The 12,767-nt window shown below is 41.8% G+C and overlaps 2 protein-coding genes across 9 annotated transcripts in view; one reads left to right on the top strand and one right to left on the bottom strand.

Annotated features, from left to right (window-relative positions):
- The window catches only part of ATG2B (autophagy related 2B), a 105,146-nt gene extending 100,736 nt beyond the window's left edge, over window positions 1-4,410 (bottom strand). For 2 of the 3 annotated variants that reach the window (XR_013160471.1, XM_077123473.1), the window contains exon 1: window positions 3,830-4,410. Coding sequence is in view for 2 of the 3 variants with exons in the window: in XM_077123473.1 (XP_076979588.1) it covers window positions 3,830-3,991 (162 nt within the window). In the remaining variant the exon portion in view is untranslated. The remainder of the gene's footprint in view (window positions 1-3,829) is intronic. The other variant, XM_077123474.1, reaches the window with a different exon arrangement.
- A 36-nt stretch (window positions 4,411-4,446) lies between these two features.
- The window catches only part of GSKIP (GSK3B interacting protein), a 34,598-nt gene continuing 26,277 nt past the window's right edge, over window positions 4,447-12,767 (top strand). For 4 of the 6 annotated variants that reach the window (XM_077123479.1, XM_077123478.1, XM_077123480.1 and 1 more), the window contains exon 1: window positions 4,461-4,578. The gene's annotated coding sequence lies outside the window, so the exon portion shown is untranslated. Of the gene's footprint in view, window positions 4,579-4,912; window positions 5,163-12,767 lie in introns of all 6 variants that reach the window. The other 2 variants (XM_077123481.1, XM_077123475.1) reach the window with 2 other exon arrangements.

Genomic DNA, 12,767 nt, shown 5'->3' on the forward strand with positions numbered 1-12,767 from the left:
CTTTTAAGTATAATGGTTCAAGAAAGTTTTATTACAACACTAAAGAGTAGTATTTAAAGAAAAAGTATGGTAAATGCAAGAAGGTTCTGGAGAGAGTGCATAATTAAATTTACATCGTGCATTATACTATAAAATCGCTACGTAACCCTTATATATTGTCTTATATGCACTTGGGCAAAATCCCATATTGTCTCATATCACAAAGTACCTTTAAAATTCATTCTGTGAAATCCAAATGTCCACCACAGTATGAGAAGGGCAAAAGTCTCAAACTATCTGGTCCAGTTATCTACTCAGGTGCCATTTTTCTCATTAGCTCATTGAAGTCTATCCATGTAATTCCATGATTCTCAAATTAAAAGCAGGACCACTTGAACTACTCAGCAAATAACTGCCCTATTGTAGATTACTTAAAGCTTTTCTGCTTCTGTTTAAGGCCATTTGCTTTCAATTATCATTAATAAGTTTCATGCATATAGATAGAAAAAAAAAGGTAACCCTCTAATCTCTACTATAGCACATGGCAAATAGGTGTTATTCAATGTTTCTTGAACTGAAGATAATCTTGTTATTTATTATTTAGCAATACAATGGAAAGAGGAAATAACAAGAAACTCTATTAAACTGAAGTTAAAAGGCTTCAGTGTAATAAAATTATTTAATATCTATCTTCCTGGGCATATTGAATTTCTGTGAGGGATGGTCTCTGTCTAGCTAACTGTGATGTCCCCCAGCTCTGCATAGTAGACGCTAAGAGATAAATAAACGTATTGAACCAATTAATGAAAGAACTTCAATTTTTTAAAATGTCATAATCTTAAAGAGCTGGAGAGGAATGAGTTATCAAACCCAACCACCTATCCAGATAGAATTTTCTTCTTTCAACATTTTACAGTTTTGACCAATTCTAATAACAGAGAACTCATCTATAAGACAGCCCATTCCAATTGAAAAATACTTCCAAACCTCCTCCTTCTATACCTCCTTCCTACTTCATGCCTTGTTTAAGGTACTAGGCTCCAAAGCTGGGTGTACATATGCCATAGAACTGATGATCCACAGGGATGTGTAGAGAGTTCTGAACATGCCAACCATTTCTGTGATGACAAGTGGCTATCAGTAGAATATGCTATCTAGCGGGTATTTTCCAAAAAAACAAAACACAATCTGTCTTTTCAAACTAAAGATAACACTTTAACCAGGAGTGAGAAAATAACCATTTTTCAAAGAAAATTTATATTGAGGAGAACATTTTGAAAAGTGATATTTGGAAATGTTTTCATTGTTATATGATTTTGTAGCTAAAAACAAGATCTATTAAAAAGATTTATTTTTTAAAAACTAGTTATCTGCATAGGTTATACAAGGTTTGAAAACATGGAAAGAATTTTCCAGTCAATCTAGAATTCTAGAGTTTGAAAATTTTGGAGTTAAACCTAATACTTTATTATATAAAAATGCAACACATTCCAATTAATTGGCAAGATCAGGGAAGAGGGGACTGCATTAGCCAATTTCAATAGAAATATTTTTTTTTTGATGGATGGGGACTGAAACATTAGTAAATACAGCCAATGATGCAATTTCCCCATTTGTATCTTTGTACCTTTTTGAGGTATCTTTTTTCAGTTATGAAAGTTATTAAAATCAAGTGCCAAAATTAAGCAAATTTGAATACAGACCTTAATCAATCAATCAGCAACAGCAAACGTTAACTGGATACCCAGGAGGTATGTGGCACTTTATTTGACATTATTATTTTGGTTGGGTATAACCTGAAGCTTCAAGGAGCAGAACAAAACATAACCCTTAAATTAAGTCTAGCCATAAATGACTTCGCCAAGAATCCTGCAATCATGCTATAAACTTCAGATCACAACTCTGATTGACTTTGAAGTTAAATTATACTACATAAATAAAAGTACCTAGCACAGGGTGCATAGGTGGTTCAATGCTAGCCTTCCATGCAAGAGACCTGGGTCCAATTCCAGAACCATGTACCCCTCTCAACCCCATCCCCTGAAAAAAAAGGACCTAGCACAGTGCCTGATGTAAATGAGTGCTCAATAAACATTAGTTCCCCTTTCCCCTGACTTGAAGTCATGTGATACAATGAAGAAAGGACAGGCTTAGAAATCAGGCTTGAATTCTCACTGTACCACCTGCAAGTTGTGTGACTTGGGGCAAATTAATTAACTCCATGTGTAAAAGGGAAACAATAATGCCTACCACATACAGAGTCAGCACGAAAAGTCACTAAAGAATAATGTATACAAAGTCTCTCAACCCACAGAAGACATTTAATAACTGTCCATCCCTCTGCCCTCAAGATAGCCTACTCATAACTGTACCAAAAGCATACCATCATGGATCACTGAATTCAAAGAACTCCATTAGAATCCTTATCTTCTGGTAAGAATTATAGCAACAAAGTACCCTGACATAGCGCCTGGCATGGAGCGCATCCTCCATTAATGATTACTGAACAGGCCAACCACTACGCCCAATGTCACTAAGCTAATCATGGCAACCTGGGCCCGTCAAGGGTTGTGGATGGAGCTTTCCTCTCAACTCATTGGTCACCTACCTTAAGTCCTCTCTTATTTTAAGTCATTTATTTATTGATAAAATTGTATGCTTATTCCTACTCTAACACAAATTAATTTAAGGGTCAGAATAATTCGAGCATTCCAAGTTTTTATGACTAAGGATGTTATCACTCTGTTAAAATACTTCTACATACAAGAAAAAGCAACAACCTTTTCACACAGCTTAAATCAGGGGAAAAAAGTTTCTCTCTGTTTTGTACAACTATGACACAAAGGACATCTTTGTTTACGATTTTCCTGAATGTAAACTATGTGTAACAATGCTTTTAAAATATGAAAACTCTATAGAATGGTCCAACCAATTCAAACTAACAGCAACAAATGTTAGCGTAACAAAACAGTGTTGAAGGAAAGGGAGAAATCTCTCCATTCTCGTCAAACCCAGGGATGAATAAACTTATAAATAAATAAAATACTGTGTAGGTACAGCTGTATGTTGTGAGTTGAAATATGCGAGAAACACCTGCAAGGCACGCCGAGTAGACTCAGCGACTCCGGATGACAAGTAGAAAACAGGTTTTAAAATGTCTGAAAATTGCAGCTTCAGCGCTTTTACAACACCTGCTTTTATGATCAGTCACGTGAAGCAAAGAGGCAGAGCTAAACTGTAGTACTCGGGCCACACCACCATTCACAAGCTAGCGAACACAAACTGGCCTTAGAAACATATAATCAAGCAAAAGCAGGCAAACCAGCATAGGAGGCCTTCACCCAATTTTCTTTCAGATAGCAAACGCTGTGCCGAGACCGCGGTGTGCAAGAGCTAACCCCAAAAGATAAATAACTGGGGGCTCTGACATCCCCAACGGTCCTCTTTCCAGAATGTCATCCCATGAAGTATGGTTCGTTTGCCACAGAACCCCGCAGGCCCTCATATCCCAAGGGGCAGGATCGGTCACCTCCTTCTCTGGACCCTTCATATTCTGCTTCATAGACCCAAACGCACGGACTCGACTACGATTCTCATAGTATGGACTTCATTACCTCTGTTAAGTTTCTAAGACACGTGATTTGGCGGAGCAAACCTGAACAGATTAAACACTTTAAAGCCTTTCTCTGAGCCCTACCACACCTGGGCCCGAAGAATTCCCAGGGAGGGACCGAACGTCACCAATCTTGGATGACACTCGTTCAACTCGCCCCAAGGAGAGGCGCGAGCCCGGAGAGACTCCTCGGTCCTGGGGGGCCTGTCCCTCCCGGCCCGCCGCGACAGCGCTTACCCATTTGTCCAAGGGGACCTGGGCAAGGCACCCGGTGCCTTGATACAGGTCCAAGCTAAGCTGCTCCAGGCTCAGCTTCTCCTGTAGAAAGTGGCCCAGGTATCTCTGCAAGAGATACCGACAGGCCCTTTTCTTGATGGACTCCGAAAAAGGCCAAGGCATGGTGAGGGCTGGCAGATAGGCCCGCTGGGGCTGCGGGCGGCAGCGGTGGCTTCGGCTCCAGGCGACGTCCTCAAGCCGCGTCAGGCCTAAGCCCGGAGCGAGCCCTCCATGCCCGCTCGGCGCCAGGCGTCCCTCAGGACGACTCCATAGCCTGCGCCGCTCCGCTTCCTCTACACCCAGCGAGGGCAAGGCAGGGAGGAGTCCGGGACCCCTGACCCGGGGGCTTCCGAGGGAGTCCTCGTCAGCGGACAGGGCGTGCAAGAAAGCGCAAGGGGAGGTTCCGGGGTCTGATGAGGCCAAAGAAGAAGCCGACGCCTCCACAGCCGCGACCCGACGTATTTGTTGTCATTTGAAGGGCGCGCTCCCGATCCTGGGGACGCGCCCGGCGCGTTCGCGGACGTAGGTTCTCGGCGCGCGAGCAGACGCTAGCGGAAGTGACGACACACTGGGGCACCGAGAAGGAGGCGGGGAGAAGGGAGCTGTTCCGGTTCCGAGTGGGCAGGACGGGGGCGGGGTGGGGGGCGGTGCCGCGGGCCGGCTCCAGACGCCTCCGGAGGCAGGAAGAGAAGGACGCGGGGAGCGTGTAGGTAAGTCGCTGTCAGGCAGGTTGCTGGTGGGCAACCGAAAGAGGCTCGGGAGCGGGTGGGCCCTGAGCCCCTCGACCCGGGACCTGGTGCACAGGCTTGGCCTTGAGGACCAGACAGGCGGAAGGGACTTTATACCCGGCTGAGAGGGGTCGGGGGGTGGGTCCGGCCTCGGCTGTCCAGGTCACCCCGGCCCCGACCCACCGGAGACGGGCGCTTGGAGAGCTTCTGGCTCCCCCAGGAGGTTTGGAGCCCCCTCTTGAGCCACACACCCCCGACCCCCGAATATTCACCTGTGTCTATTGTCAGCAAATTATTCGTTCCCCGCTTCATTCAGGTATTGTTTCGGAAGCTTCACCGTCGTTACTGTTTGTCTAGCGATGTGCGGTTTACAGAGCTCTTCTTGTTAATGCTTACTTCATCCTGGTGTGCTACACCAAAGAACAGGAAATTTGGGTTTTCGACGCATTTCTGTGCAAAACTGCTTTCTGTGATAAATGCCTGAGCCTCCCAAACCCGGGAAATCCTCGACGGAGTACTTGTGCTGTTCTGGGCATCTGCGCAATCGTATTTCTGCCTTTACGGAGGTAACTCCTGCAGGGGCGGAACCGTCTCTTAAGTTAGTCTATGCCGGGAGGCCTGGGTACGGGTGTTCAGGTGGCCTGGAAGTCAGCTGTCCTGGGCTAGTCCTGGCACTCTCTCTTATTAGCAGAGCCACCTTAAACTTGCCACTGCTCTCTCCGAGCCTTAGGTTTCGTCCTCTGCCAAGCGTGAGCATATTAATATATCTGCAACACTGTAATGAGTATTAAATAGGGAACGAACCTAAACAGAGTCTGAGGCGTAAGAGCTCCTTACGTAAGCACAGTGATTTCAGACGTCCAGTTTGAGGAGTTAGGTATTTAAGATCTTAATAACTGGTTCATTAATGTCTTAGAAATACTAAGATAGGACAGAAATTTTGACAGGTAAAGAAAGATCTGGCCCCCTTTTCCACAATTATCTTTTCTTTTTAAAACCACTGTGCTCTCGAACACTATATCTAGTTTTGTGTCGTTTGTTGATGTCCCTCACTCTTTGTAGACTTTTCCCAAGTATTCTCATTAACTTTCATTCCTTTGCTCTTCATTCAGTCAAAAATGTTTGTTAAAAGTCTATTAAATGTTCCTGGTGCCTGCCCATGCCAAAAAAACAAAAAAAGAAGTCTATTAAATGATGACGATTGTGTAACTATATAGCTTTTACAGTGTGGTTGTGTGATTGTGAAAACGTTGTGTCTGATGCAGGGTATGGACAGATTAATAAAAATAATATAATAATGATAAAAAATAAATATTGGGGGAAATAAAGGGTAAAAATTGGGTAGATTGAAATACTCTGGGTCATTGAGGGAGGAGTAAGGGATATGGGATGTATGAGTACTTTTTTAATTCTTTTTCTCAAGTGTTGCAAATGTTTTAGAAATGATCATGATGAAGAATACACAACTGTGATGGTATTGTGAGTCATTGTATAATATGGTTGCACTGTACGTGTGTGGATTTTTCTCAATAAATGTATTTTTTTAATTTTTAAAAAGCCTATTAAACGAAAGCCACTGTAGTTGGTGTTGAGAAAAATGTAAAGAACAATCAGGCAATTCAAGGAGCTTTTATTTAGAGTGAAATAATTTTATTTCATTATTCAGTAAATATCCATTGATTGACTGCTATGTTTCCTAGATGATGGGGTACAAAAGTGAACAGATAAGTACGGAACTTATGTCTTAGTGAGGGGAGGGAAATAAACAATAAACAATATGCCAGATAGTTGTAAGTGCTGTGGAAAAGAATAAAGCAGAACAGGATTTGGCATTTCAAGCAATGCTGTGGCTGGCAGACCTGGACCTGACACCAAGACACTTGAATTAGCTTTCGCAGAAGAAAAATGAAGAACCCTAGAAAATTAAGGGTGAATTCAGAAAGAATTCTATGACGTATTTATCAAAATCCCGGGCTGTTGGAAGCAAGGACTGGCCCATCAAACTTACATGCAGTTATCGGTAGGTAAGCCCTTCAAGATAGTAAATGTTGGAGACAAGGTGTAGGTGAAGCTTATTGGCCTAGAGATGAAAAATGACAGGATAAAAGTATTCCTCTCGGACTTCCGGAGAAGATGGCGGCTTAGTAAGACGCGTGGGTCTTAGTTCCTCCTCCAGAAAAGCAACTAAAGAAACAGAAACAATACGAACAGCTCCCGGAGTCACGACAGAGACCAAAAAGACAAAAGCATACCCCATTCTGGAACAGCTGAACGGGCAGGGAGAATCTGCTGCGGTGAGCTACCCGGGGGGCGCGCGTTTTCCCGGCCGGGTCGGCTGGCGACTGGGGTCCCCTCCACGCACGTGGCTCCCCGGTCTGACTGGGAACGTTGGATAGCGGGGCCCTCCCGTCACGCTTGGCGTTTCGGGCCAGCTGGGCAATTAGGACCGGCACTCTCCCAAGCCGCGGCGGCCAGCGACCCCCACCTCCATGCACGGTTTCCCGGCAGACTGCCGTGCAGACAGACGAGCGCCACGAGCGCCACCTACTGGGCAGGAAAAGAAAAACAGAGCCCAGAGATTTCACAGAAAAAGCTTTCAACCAGCTGGGTCCCACACCCAGGGAAATCTGATCAAATGCCCAGACACCAGCAGAAAATAATGGATGACGCTCGGAAAATTGAAGATATGGCCCAGTCAAAGGAACAAACCAATAGTTCAAATGAGATACAGGAGCTGAGACAACTAATGCTGAATATACGAACAGAAATGGAAAAATTCTTCAAAAACCAAATCAATAAATTGAGGGAGGACATGAAGAAGACATGGGCTGAACAAAAAGAAGAAATAGAAAATCTGAAAAAAACAAATCACAGAACTTATGGGAGTGAAGGACAAAGAAGAAAAAATGGAAAAAACAATGGATACCTACAATGGTAGATCTAAAGAGACAGAAGCTACAATTAGTGAACTGGAGGATGGAACATCTGAATTCCAAAAAGAAACAGAAACTATAGGGAAAAGAATGGAAAAACTTGAGCAGGGGATCAGGGAACTGAATGACAATATGAAGCGCACAAATATACGTGTTGTGGGTGTCCCAGAAGGAGAAGAGAAGGGAAAAGGAGGAGAAAAACTAATGGAAGAAATTATTACTGAAAATTTCCCAACTCTTATGAAAGACCTAAATTTACAGATCCAAGAAGTGCAGCGCACCCCAAAGAGAATAGACCCAAATAGGCGTTCTCCAAGACACTTACTAGTTAGAATGTCAGAGGTCAAAGAGAAAGAGAGGATCTTGAAAGCAGCAAGAGAAAAACAATCTGTCACATACAAGGGAAACCCAATAAGACTATGTGTAGATTTCTCAGCAGAAACCATGGAAGCTAGAAGACAGTGGGATGATATATTTAAATTACTAAAAGAGAAAAACTGCCAACCAAGACTCCTATATCCAGCAAAATTGTCCTTCAAAAATGAAGGAGAAATTAAAACATTTATAGACAAAAAGTCACTGAGAGAATTTGTGACCAAGAGACCAGCTCTGCAAGAAATACTAAAGGGAGCACTAGAGTCAGATATGAAAAGACAGAAGAGAGAGGTATGGAGTAAAGTGTAGAAAGAAGGAAAATCAGATATGATATATATAATACAAAAGCCAAAATGGTAGAGGAAAATATTATCCAAACAGTAATAATACTAAAAGTTAATGGACTGAATTTCCCAATCAAAAGACATAGAATGGCAGAATGGATTACGACCCAGCAATACCACTGCTAGGTATCTACTCAAGGGACTTAAGGGCAAAGACACAGACGGACATTTGCACACCAGTGTTTATAGCAGCATTATCTACAATTGCAAAGAGATGGAAACAGCCAAAATGTTCATCAACAGACAAGTGGCTAAACAAACTGTGGCGTATACCTACGATGGAATATGATGCAGCTTTAAGACAGACTAAACTTATGAAGCATGTAATAACATGGATGGACCTAGAGAACATTATGCTGAGTGAGTCTAGCCCAAAACTAAAGGACAAATACTGTAAGGTCCCACTGATGTGAACCGACATTTGAGAATCAGCTTGGAATATATCATTGGTAACAGAGACCAGCAGGAGTTAGAAACAGGGTAAGATAATGGGTAATTGGAGCTGAAGGGATACAGATTGTGCAACAGGACTAGATACAAAAACCCAAAAATGGACAGCACAATAATACCTAAGTGTAATGTAACTATGTTGGAACACTGAATGAAGCTGCACCTGAAATATGGTTTTTTGTTTGTTTGTGTGTTTGTATCTTTTGTTTTTGTTTTTTTTCTTTTTCCTTTTTATATATATATATATTATTAGTATTATTATTTTAATTCTCTTCTCTATATTAACATTCTATATTTTTTTCTGCTGTTTTGCTAGTTCTTTTCCTAAATCGATGCAAATGTACTAAGAAATGATGATCATACATCTATGTGATGATACTAAGAATTACTGAGTGCATTTGTAGAATGGAATGATTTCTAAATGTTGTGTTAATTTCTTTTCTTTTTTTTGATTAATAAAAAAATTAAAAAAAAAAAAAAAAGTATTCCTCTCCATGGAAGTTGTCAACCAACAGGCAAAGACCTCAATCCCAAGAATGTTATTATTGAGCAAGAAGAGTGATGGAGGCAGTCCTTCCAGGATTACAGTGGGCACAGTATTACCCTTGATGCTGTCCTGAGCACTACCTGCAAGTAGTGTGGCTGTAGAGACTATTTTGCAAAGGATTGTTTCATGCAACCAGATGAGACTGAATACTCTGATACCTGATGAGGAAAAGGAGAAGGAAGAGACAAAGTCATCAAAGTTTGAGAAGCCTGACCCCATGAGTAATTTTTCTAGAAAAAGAAAAAGAAGCAGAGGCAAGAAGTTATCCAATCTGATAGCTCAGACTTTGAGAGTTATACAGGCAAAAGGACAAGGTACTCATCAAAAGACAGCAGGGGAGCAAAGAAGAGAAAGAGGAAGCACAAGAAGACACATGAGGAGTGAAAGTGGAAAGTGGAGGGCAAGTTAAGAGAATAAGGTACCAGGACCCTTGTTTCTTGAAGCCCTAGTTCCTGGAACAGCTCAATAGCAAGAATATGGCCTCCCACCCCATTGACGTCTCTCCCTTGGGAGATGACAGCAGGCACATTTGAGAATTAAGAGCAGCTTCCTTAGTTGTTTCCTTCTCACTCCTGGTCCTTTCATAAGTGACCTCTGCAACTCACCCATTCGTTCATTCAACTACATTCAGCAGAAAGTTCCCTTGCCCTCTCCAGCACCTCTGCCAGAGCTGGATTCCTGTACAGGAACTTAGGCTAGAGCCGCAAGTACTGCTGTGGAGGTGAGTTGTTGCAGAACAGAGCAGTTGTCCCCTCCCTGCTGGGCTACCCTTGGCTGAATGGCAGGTGATCCCTGCTGCATCCACTACAGGGGCAGAGAGCCTCTTCTCTGGCAGCATAAGGGGAGAATGTGGTAAGTAGTGGTGCTTACTTTTTCCAGTCTCCCAGCATGGTTCTATGCTAGAAATGACAGCCAGCGGTCACACCCGAAAATAATCGTCCTCAGTGACTGAGCTTGTGTGTGAAATTCTTCCCGACCACTGAACCAGACAGCCCAAGCTAAGATCATTGCTGTACTTTGTATTTACTACTGTGATGCGGTTGGTTCCACTTCACGTCTCTGCTTAAATTCCTGGCACTTAAAAAATAAATAAGTAAAGCAGTATAAAGGGGATTGAGATGGGGAAGGGGGTGCTATTTTTATATTGGATGGTATTTTAGTTTCCTAAGGCTGCCACAACAGATTACCATAAACTGGGTGGCTTAAAACAACTGAAATTTATTATTTCACCATTCTGGAAACCAGAAGTCCAAAATGAAGGTATTTTATCAGGGTTGGTTCCTTCTGGGGGCTGTGAATAAGAATCTGTTCCTCCTCTCCTACCTTCTGGTGGCTGCCTCCATTTTCAGAAGGCATTCTTTCCGCACATCTGTGTAACTTCTATTATACCAGTCATTGGATTTTCCCACCCTAATCCAGTATGGTTTCATCTTAACTATTTATATTTGCAAACACCCTCTTTCCAAATAAAGTCACATTCTGAGGTTACAAACACTATCCAACTCACTACAGGTGGTAAGGGAAGATCTTTCTTATTTAATAAGGTGACATTTTAGCAGAGATTTGGAGAAAGCAGGGGAGCAAGGCACCTAAATGCCTGGAATAGTTGCTTTCCAACCACAGGGAATAGCAGGTGCAAAGCTGGTGGCAGAAGCATGCTTGATGAGTTCAGGAATGTCAGAAGTCAGTAAAGAAAAGAGGAGTAGAAGCTGAAGGTCAGAGGATTACATTGGGGTGAGAAATGCAGATCATATGGACTTTGTAGAATTTTATAAGGACTTTGACTTTTACTCTGGATGAGATGAGGTTGAGGAGAAGAGTGGCATAATCTAGCCTGTTGTTATAGGATCATGCCAACTACTATGTTGAGAGTAGACAGGGGTGGGGATGGGAGGGCCAGAAATGAAAACAGCAATCCCAATTAGAAGGTTATTGCAGTAATCCAGGTGAAAGATGACAGTAGCTTGGATTAGAATGGTAGCAGTGAAGGTAGTACGAAGCAGTTGGATTCTGGATATATTTTGAAGGTAATAAGATATGTTATCAAATAATAATTATATGACTTGTCATAAAAGGTATGACAAGACAAAGATGGGATCTCATCAAATTAGAATAGCACTTGGGAGGTTTGCACTGTCCTTTTGAAAAATGGATACAATTTATACTATTCTCAGTAATTGTTAAATAAGTGATTTCCTTCAGAATATAGAATTACATTCATGTTGTCCCTAGCAATTTCAAATATCAGAAATAATAAAAATTGAAGATTTTACATGTTCCACTCAAAGTGTTATGCTTGTTGTCATGTACATTTTATGCTTTCTAGAAGAAATGCAATGTAAACATTAAAATTTAGGACCGTCGTTGTATGTCTTTAGCTCAAATAGAATACAGACTCATCCCAAGTCACAGTGCTGTTTTGTGTTTTATCAAAGACAGGACTCCTATCACACAATGATAATGCCTAGCACTGGCTAAGTGAGGAAGATGAAAACTATCTTCCAACCAAACACTTTCAGCTCTCTCAGAATTACAAAGGAGAGTTTTAGTGACAGGTTAGAAGTTTTATACCACAGGTCAAATGGGTCATGTCAAAATAATCACCCTTCAAAGAAATCCACATTAACATGTGGAATAATTGAAAAACTGATTAGATGTCATTGGCCTGTTTTTCAAGACTTGCGCATTTGAGGTAACAGGGATATGATGCCAGGACTCCCATGTTGCGCAGCTTCCCGGGGTCACACAAAGTGGCCATAGCGGCTGTCCTGCATAAAACCAAGAGCACTGGACCTGGACTCAAAAGCCTTGAGCTTCAGGGCCAGCTCTTTTTTTTTTTTTAAGGGTATTATAAATACTTTAATTTTTAAGTATAATTAACAGATAATATCTTGGGCGCTTACAATGTGCCAGGCACCATGCTTGAGAACTTTTCATATATTTAGTTACTTCATTCATATCCCTTTAAGGTAAAAGTTGTGGTTGGTTTCAGTTTAGGGATGAGGAAACTGTCCAAAAGAGACTAAATGTCTTGCCCCTAGTCACACAGTAACTAAATGGCAGAGCCGAGGTTCTAGCCTTGATCAGTCTGCTCAATAGCCTTTTAGCCACCACTCTGCCCTGATCTTGTGAAAACAATTTGTCAGACTGTAGTGAATGTTGCAAATAAAGGCAGTCACAATGACTGATATTGCATTCTAGTCCTCAGTTTACTGTTGTAATGTCAACTGAAAAGTCAAACTTCCAAAGTACAAATTTGAGGTCTGTACTGCTCATGAGATCTTTCTAGCATTGTTCTTTTGACAGGCGTTCTCTCTCTCTCTCTCTCTCTCTCTCTCTCTCTCTCTCTCTCTCTATATATATATATATATATATATATATATATACACACACACATATATATATATACACATACACACACACACACACACACATACATACATGAGACAGTCTTTCTGTGCCCCTTCTTTTGTCATTGTGGAAGAAGCTGACCTCTACAGTTTTTTCCAGCTTTTTAATGAC

The sequence above is a fragment of the Tamandua tetradactyla genome, chromosome 12 (assembly GCF_023851605.1).
Source record: "Tamandua tetradactyla isolate mTamTet1 chromosome 12, mTamTet1.pri, whole genome shotgun sequence".
Lineage (NCBI taxonomy): Eukaryota > Metazoa > Chordata > Mammalia > Pilosa > Myrmecophagidae > Tamandua > Tamandua tetradactyla.